Consider the following 10,884-nt stretch of genomic DNA (forward strand, 5'->3'; position numbering starts at 1 on the left):
CAGACGTCCGTCTTCGTTAGGTTCTTACATGGTCTCTAAGCTGCTGTCTCACGTGTTTTGATACTCGACTCTAGCTGAGCTAGCCATTCAAGGTCCAAAATATTTGAAATCTTTCGCCTCATCTAGCTTTGTGTCATTATTTTTGTGTATGTTGATCTTCTGAACTTGGCTAAGAGACATGAACTATGTCTTTGTGGCTTTCATCTTTAAGTAGACTCTTCCAACTGATGCTTTCTTTCGGGATGAACCTCTCCGTTGCTTCATTGGCGCTTATAAATCTCTCCTGTTGCTCTACCGGTCGCAGTTTTATCAACATCGTCTAGAAGTTGAAATCTGCTACGTACCTCAATATCACTGAATATAGTATTGCTGCTGTAGCTTGTCAGAGAACCTGTCATTCCTAATTTTTCACCTTCTGATAAACCTTTTCATAATACTCTCCTAAACATTCGTAACATTTATTCAGTAGCAGAAAGAAAGTTTAATGCTCCAGAGAACGAGAGACCCATAGCAAAAAGAAAAGTTTCCCGGTGACCACCCGATGACCATTCGGTGGTCATCAGAAACCTTTCGGGTACCTTTTCCAGTGTTATCCGAAAGTGCCCGCTAGCGGATACCTTGCGGATACCTAATTAAGTTATCCAAAAGTTTTCGGGTAGACATCCGGAAGTCTCCCAAAAACTCAAATATTTCAAATGAGTTACCCAGAAGGTTCCCAGAAACTTAGATTCTTTGCAGGAGTTACCCGGTGGTTATCCGCTTTTAATTTGACCTTGAAAATAGCATTAAGCATCTTAAGAATTTATTGTGGGTGGGTATATGGTCAAAGGTCACTGAATGAATTCAAAATGGAGAAGCTAGCTGTTGGCAGTTGGAATATATTTGTGCAGAATATTCAGTTATTTGTGGTCCAAAATGTATGGATTTACATTTAGGACATTACAAGATGTTTACTAATTAATCTGGAACATGCTGTAGAAATTATAAAGCATTGAATGCTTGATTTCAAATGACAATGCAGGTAGGAAAATTTGCATGAAATGATTTGTATTGATGCAGTCTTTTATACACTATGTACATGTACCTAACACATTTGAGTGTTTTAGTTTATATCTTTTCTAGTAAATCATACATGTACATTATGTTGACAGTAAATTAATGCCAATTAAATTACTAATCATCAGCTAATGTGCCAATTAACTTTTAAGCTTTATGTTTAAGCTATTGTTGTAAATAAATTATAATATTTGATATACAAATTATATAGGCTGTGTTAGTAATGTGATCACATTTAGGTACTGTAATACATGTATATACAATTTGGTTGTACATTAATTGAAATGTATACACCTTATAAAGGTGTGAACCAAATTAAATCAGAAGAATATTTTTGTACAATAACTACAATTACATTGTACACTTTCAAGTTTCTTAATAGCAAGATAGCACACTGCCATGACTGCAGGTCCAGTTGTATTTCTCCAAAAACTACAATTCAAATAATAAGCTAAATTGTCTAATACATTTGTGCATACTCATGTATTTGTATTTCTGCATTCCCCAAAAGGTCAACAGGAAGTCTCAAAAGAGGTCACCAGGTATATCGTCACCAACAAAGTTATCCGCTAGGTCCCCGAAAAGTTATCGGGTAGTTATCCGCTAGTTCCCAAAAAAGTCACCGGGTGGTTACCCGCTAGTTTCCCAAAACAGTCATCGGGTAGTCATCCGGTACCTATTGCCTGAAAGGTATCCACTATTGTTTCCCAAAAATTTATCGGGTAGTCACCCGCTACCTATCTAATTTGCATGTGAAATTTGCCGGTGTCTACCCGGTGACTATCGGGAAGTTATCCGAAAAGGTCTGATTTTTTGCTATGGGGAGTAACTATTCGAAACATATAAACACGTAATATGCAATTTAGATAAAACCGTTATCCTATAATATTGTTTTCAGCAAGTGTTAGCAGAATCTGGACTATACATAATAACCATTATAAGCGGTGCCATGACATCTTAATTTGTATAATATATTGTAAAATTAGCTTTCAAGTACAATGATATGTTGATATGTTGAACATAAGAATATGTTAAAACGGCATAACGTCTTGCGACAGGCTTTGTATTTAGTACAAGCACAAAGGATGGCTCTACAATTACATTGAAGCGTTAGGACGAGGGTTAACAATGGAATGACAGCCGATGTCTGGTAAATTGCTGTCAGGCTTGTAAAATCTATTAATGTTGTAAACCTATACATGCTCGATTGACTAGTGGCAAATTTAGACATTTCAATATTACTCTAGTGTGTCGGGTAGGTGAAAGATAAAGCACTGCCGCCATGGCCATAAAAATGTTGACGTTTGTATAGCTGCTTTGTCTATATTTAACAACATTAACCATTATATTTTTACAGGGTCAAAGTCTTCTGTGAAGGAGAATTTCTTCATGCAATTCAGGACAAGCAATTCTTGGATTCACCCGAATGGGATTCATTTACACACGGGCAGGAATGTGATCGCTTCCAGGTAAGATAAATAAAGAACAAATGTGAGTACTTCTAGGTAAGAAACGTGGATAACAATTAATGGGATCAATTCCAGGTAAGAAACTTGGATAACAATGTGATCGCTTCTAGATAAGAAACATGAATAGCAATGTGATCGCTTTCAGGTAAGAAATGTGGATAAAAATGGGATCAATTCCAGGTAAGCAACGTGGATAACAATGTGATCACTTCCAGCTAAGAAACGTGGATAACAATGTGATCACTTCCAGGTAAGAAACTTGGATAACAATGTGATTGCTTCTAGATAAGAAACATGAATAGCAATGTGATCGCTTTCAGGTAAGAAATGTGGATAAAAATGGGATCAATTCCAGGTAAGCAACGTGGATAACAATGTGATCACTTCCAGCTAAGAAACGTGGATAACAATGTGATCACTTCCAGGTAAGAAACTTGGATAACAATGTGATCGCTTCCAGGTAAGAAACGTGGATAAAGATGGGATCACTTCCAGGTAAGAAACGTGGACAACAATGTGAGTACTTCCAGGTAAGAAACGTGGATGAACAATGGGATCATTTCAGGGAAGAAACGTGGATAACAATGTGATCGCTTCCAGGTAAGGAACGTGGATAACAATGTGATCGCTTCCATGTAAGAAACGTGGTTAACAATGTGATCATTTCCAAGTAAGAAACGTGGATAACAATGCGAGTACTTCCAGAAACATGGATTACAATATATATTTGTACTTCCAAACAACAATATATAAACTAGTAAAATTTGATGATAAGGTATGGGGAAGATTGTGGAGGTATCGTCCGTAAAGACAATATTGCTCAAACAAAATTATTCAAGGTTATACAATATTGTCAAAAAACAATAGCTTTAAAGCTTAAAATATAAATTACCCCGATAGAGGGCATGAGCTGAAGAATGAGGGAAATTAACAATTAAGGGGTAAAACTAAAAAAAGTATGATCGTGTTTTGATAACGAAAGAGACATACTTAGAGACAGCCCGTCACCCATTCCTTAAGGTTCCGTTAATTAACCTTGCTTTCTTTCCATGCGGGGCCATTATATTTTGGAACTCCATTAGTTGCAAGTCCTCACTACGGGAGTTTCCAGGCTTGCAGCCTTGAAATTTTTTAAGCCCTGACGGGCTGGGAGCCCAGTAAAAGAACTAGAAGGCTATATATTTGTACACAAATACGGCTATACCCGCATGTTATCGGTTTACACAAACTTACAGTCCTTATTTGCTGAGGACTTAGGTTGCTGTTGTCAGTCTCTCTAATTCACAGTGAAGCTATGCAATTTGATAGATTGAAATTCACAATGTGCAATTTGATTAGGGAAAGCTATTCCAGAGGGAGTATGTAAATTAAATGGAACAGCCATTTCAGAGGGAGTATGTAAATTAAATAGAACAGCCAATGGGTATGTAATTTAACTGGAACAGCCTTAACGTTTCTGTCATCTATATTATTATAATTACGCAATTGTCTGTGAATGGGATGGGGTGGGTGTTATTAACAATATAATTCGCAGGTGCAATCTGTGTACAAACTCCGAGCCCTGAAGTTGCTTTATTTGATGATAAACGGACAGCCCTTTTTAACATTTGGGGCCCTGGCCCATAATATTTGACTTATGAGGCTCATGTACACATGTTGAAGTATAATTCTCAAGTGCTATCAGTAGACTTAAGCTGGGCACTGTAGCTGCTTTATTTACTGAGTAACGGCTGGCCCTATGTTTTAGCGTTTGGGGCCATGGGCCCATATTATGTGACATATGGGGCTCATATGTACATATAACAATATAATTCTCAGGTGCAGTCTGTGTACAAACTTTGAGCTTTGGTGAAAAATGGCCGGCCCTTTGATTTAACATTTGGGGCCTGGGGCCCATAATATTTGACTTATGGGGCTCTGTGCATATGTTGAAATATACTTCTCAAGTGCTATCAGCAGACTCAAGCTGGACATTGTAGCTGCTTTATTTACTGAGTAACGACCGGCCCTATGTTTTTAGCGTTTGGGGCCCTGGGGCCCATATTATGTGACACATAGGGTTCATATATACATAAAACAATATAATGCTGAAGACCTATTAGTGTACCAAATCTAAACCCTGTCGCTACTTTATTTGTTGAGAAACGACCGGCCCTTTGTTTTAACATTTGGGCCTCTGGGGCCCCTAGCCTTAAACATCTGGGGCCAAAATGGGCAGAAGACACATTACAACTTAGGGCCCATACATGTGCCACATATGAGCCCTAGTGCCCTTGTAGTTTTATAGCTAGCCTTGTTAACCTGTTGCCCCTTATTTTAACATTTGGGGCCCTGGGGCCCATAATATATGACATATGGGGCTCATGTATACTTGTATATATAGAGTACCCCTGGCTCTATCAGTGTACCAACTCAGGGCCCGAGGCTGCTTCATTTAATGAGAAACCGCATGCTTTGTATTTTTACATTTGGGCCCCTGGGGCCCGTGACCTTGACCTCTGGGGCCCAGATGTGCAAAGGATAAATCTACAGGGTAGGGCCCATAAGTGTACTACATATGGGCCCTGGGGCCCTTGTAGTTTTAGCGCTAGCTTTGTCAATCTGTTACCCCTTGTTTTAACATTTGGGGCCCTGGGGCCCATAATATATGACATATGGGGTTCATGTATACTTGTATATATAGAGTACCCCTGGGGCTATCAGTGTACCAACTCAGGCCCCTGAGGCTGCTTCATTTGATGAGAAACGGCATGCTTTGTATTTTTTACATTTGGGCCCCTGGGGCCTGTGACCTTTGACCTCTGGGGCCAAGATGGGCAAAGGATAAATCTACGGGGTAGGGCCCATAAGTGTACCACATATGGGCCCTGTGGCCCTTGTAGTTTTAGCGCTAGCCTTGACAGAATGTTGTGTTTGATGGAGGAAAAGGAGAAGGAGAAGGAGAAGAAACCATAGAATGGCAATATACCCGTTCATGCTTCGCATGCGGGTATAAAAAGCATCAACGCCGCAAGCCCGGTAGGGCTGAGGCTGGAAACTCCCAAAGCGATGACGTGCAATTAATAGAGTCCCAATATACATGTATATGCCCCAGAGGGCATAACACAAAACCATGCGTGACTTTAATGTAACGTTGACCAACAGAGGGCTTCAATATTATACAGAGGAACAGAGGATACTCTTGCATGATTCTAAACATGGGATGCTGAACAGTATCCCATATATGTATTTTTGCATATTCCACTCCTCACATTGGGTATATCAGCAACTCAAATAACTCGATAACAACAATAATCAATGATACTAAAACCATCATGTTTTTCTTACGTTTTACTATAGATTACTTTGACGGCTACGCTATATTGCCGCTACATATCATGGCCACGAGACACACTACTTGAGTATCTTGAATCAGAACCCTACGTTAAACAAGTCTTTGAAAATTTGATCGGTAATGATATCACAAAGAAATTATATCTACTTACGGAAAAGCATCTAAATACTCATGGAGCTAGGGCTGATATCCGCCTCCCCAGTGCTGCCAGGGAGCTGCCATCTCACCATGACCTTAAGGGGCACTTTGCTGCTGGACCTATGGGGGCTTGTGGAATTGGTATTCCGATATTAGGCATGAGCAAGCCTAAATAAGTAGGGTAAATAGAGGATAACAAATGTTGAGATATACCCTAACGCTGTAGAACATGTTCGTATTCATCTTTGTATTAAGTACGGCAAAGAGTTAGATCTGTTCACATAATTACGTCGTATCTTGCATTGGCACAATCTTAAGAGATATTTTCAGGTTAGATTGTATGCCTATGCCCTTCTTCCGTTGGATAAATATCAGGAAGTAGGAACGCTTTGACTCTCAAATTACGCAAATAGGTTTACAAAAGTCAAAGCCAATAGCATTGAAAACTGAAAACAAGTAAAACGTTTGCCAAAGCCAAGTGTTAACTTCATTAAGATTGTAGGTATGTTTGTAACAAGATATGAATAGATATGTACGAAAATTATAAATTAAAAATTGGATTGAAACACACATTGTAGTATTTTGCATGAGCATGTTGTTTTTCTAAAACAATTTTCTAAATTACGTTTAGTTAAACTAAGATTCAAAAGTTTCAAAAGATAGTAACTACAGGTAATATATATTTTTAAGGTGCGTTGACGAACAATATATTGATGAATACTTTTAATTTGTTCTATTGTGTCAGACTTACATCCCACCAAATTTAAGATGCCTTATTCATGTGTATCAGCTACAGCTTCTAACATTAAATGGCTTGTATAAAATTACGCATTTATTGTTGTTTATTGTTTAGAGGAATTTTAGCTATGTGTAAATTGTGTCTGTCTATTTTCAATATCATCTTAGACATCACTGTGAATATAATTTAGAGTGATAAAAAGTGATAAAACCCATAAATAATCATATTTGTTTGTTTTAATTTAAAAAAAATATTATTGTAAATGATTATTAATAATTATTAAATAATGGGTCACTGGCCACACTGGCCACCACTGAAGAGGTAATTCGTATTAGCAGGCATCAACATAGAACTAAGCACATATCCAGCAAACACAAAACGTTTTTAAATCGTTTTACAGGTTATATTTTGGATTTTTTGTTTTTGGTAAAAACGTTTAATAACATTAAATGTCGGGTTACATAAAGGTTATGAAAACGTTTTAAAACGTGTTGTATGAAAACGCACTGCAAAAATAATTTTTTAAATGTCTTCAAAATGTTATTGTAAAATATTTTTGTCAACGCTAAAAATAACACATGTTAGAATATTTGCAGTAAGTTATCAAGAAAACAGTTTTGAATGCTATGAATACATTTTAAAGGGTTTAAAAACCCTTTACCTTTATATAACCCGACATTTAAACGTTTTCTGTCAACCTTTTGTAACCTTTTGCGAATGATGTCGAAAATGTTTTGTGTTTGCTGGGTAATGTCCATAATGATCTATATGTGGGAAGTACCTGATGTAGATTGCCTCAATGTTTGTCATGTTTGTTATAATAATACATTTCAAAAGTATAATTTATACACGTTAATTACGAGCGTAATATACACTTCGCCGAATCAGTCCCCTTCTGTCCCCTTCTGTCTCGCAATGTAATGTTGGATAACCACATTCAAAAATCGCAACACCACACATTGATAATAGGGGCAGGTGGGCTGGACGAAAAATTCTGTGCACATTCTTTTTTCAGAAATTTAATATCAGCGAAGTTGATGTATAACAAATGCATAGAACTTGAATATAAAATGACAAGGAAAGAGAAGTCCATTAATAAAATGATCGTCATTTGACATATATCAAAAGTTTGTATACGATTCCATTTCAATCGTGACTTACTTTGCAAGTAATTATTTCAACTTTTCTGAACATTATGTGTCGAAAATAGTGGATTGTCTTACATTGAAATAAGAATATTTTACCCATGCCCTCTGTGAATGCTATTTCAACTCGAATTTTAATCTTATAGCGCCTTATAATTAAGTTCACCCTGTGGAAATCTCCGGCAAGTCTAGCCACGTTACGTTGCCCACTATTGCATTGATCAAATGTCCATCAAACGTCATTCTCCTGTCACATTTGTAGATTTATTCTTCACGCTTAATGGTTGCAGACCCAAATATGTCAGAATTAGATACTCTTGGAATCATTAGATATATTTTGTTCTGTTGTTAATTCAAAATGCTGGGATACTATGACACAAAACAGTGATCAAGGTTTCGATTGCCAATGACAATCAACGCAAAGTATGCATTTAGATGTTCTTCTATTTAGTAACTTCCACCTGAAATAAAGAAATGCAAGAATACGTATGTTGTTGTGCTTCCCTGTTTTGATAAACATTATTTTTTGTCCCTCGATGAGCATCTTATTTTAACAATGGAGTACAATTTACAAACCAAGATCCCCTAGATAATGAGATTTCAAAACTAAACCTTGTTTGCAGCGCTCATGTTTGCGCAATAATATTGGAGTTTTAGAATGTTATTTTTTCAAACTCAGTCTGCATATAATGATTAGTTATTTACACATGCTTATGAAAGTTTAGTAATCGATGCGTAACAACGATTCTCACGCGAACGTCATGTTATGTTCAATATATTGCCTAAGAAGAGGGAAATGTGTTGTGAATCATAATAATGCTCTACAACATAATGTACTCCCGATTCATTATGAGACAACTAATCCCCATTGCATGCTAATAGCATGCGCCAAGTATTCTTGTAGTATAATATGTGTTTTTATGCACAGTCATGTATTCTGGCAATCCTCAGTTGTATACAATTTAGCTTTCAAGTATATTACCTAAGTTCCTTAAATTTTAGTTCAATCATGACGTCATACCGTACATATCATTCCTTAAGGTTGATACTTGGCATGGACAGCCAAATGTGAAATTGCAGATCAGTGTTTGCAATATTTCGTTTTGTTCTCTTAGTAGTTCATAATAAGTGACCGAATAGTTACTGTAGTTACCTATTATGAATGAGGTACGGGGTTCGATTCCCGGCAGTGGAGATTTGCTAGGGTATTGACTCGAAAAAAGTCTGAAATTAATGGACAACATCTGCTGATAACTTCTTGCACTACACACAGTATATGTGATGCGATCAATCAAAATCAGTCTGAAGTAATCCCACGTCAATTTTAGGATTCTTACATTGTCATTTTTAGGGTATTCGAAGCTCCACGTTAGTGAAAACCCCATACGGCCTTTGGTTACAAAGTTACAACAATTTGAACACCGGTATATTAAAAACAAGTAACGGAGAAAATCAAGTTTAAAGTTTAGAGTAGGCTACTTTAATTTAGTCACTTCTAGCACAACTATACATGTTATACATAGTCAACTTAGCAACGATATCTTTGGTTTAAGATATGGCTACGAAATTTGGCATAACAAATCGCTAAATCCGAGTTTCGTTTGGAATAATTTCACGATTTTTGACAATATTATTATCGAAATTGGGTGTAGGTAAAAAAAGTCACGTTTTTAACATGTTCCTTTCAGAATATTTCCACATTATTTGGCCCATATCTCAAAACTATGATTGCCGAGTTCCGACTGATTTTGCTTGATCGCATCACATATTTAGAATTGGGTATTAAATGAACAAAGAATGTACTTCTTCATTCGAAGGGGGCGTTGAGCCGTTGGTCCTGTGTACAGAGAGTCATGCCACTAAAATATCATACCTCTACAATGTCATGTATCTCGCAGTCAGTATCGAAACGAGTAAGGGCTTAACCCCTGACGGCCCTAATCTGTCCGGGTGCTGTTTGGATTCACGTGCACGGATAAGGTGTACTGATTCTGATGGTTAATGCACAGCGGCGCTCTAATGTGGTCACATTTACCGTTTTAAAAGTTTGGTATCTGTAAATTACCAGGGGTTAGCTTATAATTGGATTATGTACATAGAAAACTTGTTTGATAGTAGTGAAAGTGGGTGTTTTTGCATTGTACATATACAATTTACAATAAAACATGCAAACATTTTAACAGGTATGTTTATGTGGTCTGTTTCATTAGCATTTTTTGAAGAATGGCGGACAAGGAGAAAGATTTTCAGTTTGGGTAAAGCTGGAAAAGTCAAAAGGCTTTTCCCAAACTGAACAACACAGTCCGCCATTCCTCAAAAAGGCTTATTGTGTCTAGCACTGCCTTGCTTCAAATTAAAAAATGAGTTTCTCTTTTGCTCAGATCAGGGATTAAAAGAGAAGGAGAAAACCCTCTATCACTCCCCCCCTTTCTCTCCTTTCCCCATCTCTCCCCGCCCCTCTCTAAGACACCTAAAGAGTGATAGCGTCCTCTGTTGTTATTTATTATCTTTAGTGTGTATATGAAACACGGTAAAATATAAAAACTAGTAATCAAAATAATATTATTCAAGGTTGCCTCGCAGGGCTACAAAGAAACAATTAGCGCTCACAAACAATACCGATAAAGCTTAAACTATAAATTAGCAACCGATAGTGGGCAGGGCCTGAAGAATGAGGGAAACAAAGGGGTAATAATACGGACGTTTCCTAAAAATGAAATGTGTAACGGTCTGTCGGTAACTTAAAGCCACGCATTCTTAAGGTTTGACGGGGCAATTCTATATTGGAAATCCATTAGTTGCAAGACCTCACTATGGGAGTTTCCGGTCTCACCCCAACCGGGCTTGTGGCCTTGATATCTCTGTTGATACTGGACCCGCAGCCCGTCAGAGCTTTAAACCTTTAAGGCCGCAAGCCCGGTAGGACTGATGTGGGAAACTCCTATAGTGAGAACTTGCAAAAAAATTGATTTCTTTTTCTGAAGGTATTCTGGGGAATGTTGA

At 37.4% G+C, this 10,884-nt stretch overlaps 1 protein-coding gene across 1 annotated transcript in view; it reads left to right on the forward strand.

The window, feature by feature from the left end:
- Window positions 1–10,067, forward strand: part of LOC140156820 (popeye domain-containing protein 3-like) — a 50,103-nt gene extending 40,036 nt beyond the window's left edge. The window contains exons 3-4 of the mRNA XM_072179809.1: window positions 2,414–2,525; window positions 5,865–10,067. Of these exons, the coding sequence (XP_072035910.1) occupies window positions 2,414–2,525; window positions 5,865–6,173 (421 nt within the window). The 3' untranslated portion in view covers window positions 6,174–10,067. The remainder of the gene's footprint in view (window positions 1–2,413; window positions 2,526–5,864) is intronic.
- The last annotated feature ends 817 nt before the right edge of the window (window positions 10,068–10,884 follow it).

This window comes from Amphiura filiformis, chromosome 7, assembly GCF_039555335.1.
Source record: "Amphiura filiformis chromosome 7, Afil_fr2py, whole genome shotgun sequence".
Lineage (NCBI taxonomy): Eukaryota > Metazoa > Echinodermata > Ophiuroidea > Amphilepidida > Amphiuridae > Amphiura > Amphiura filiformis.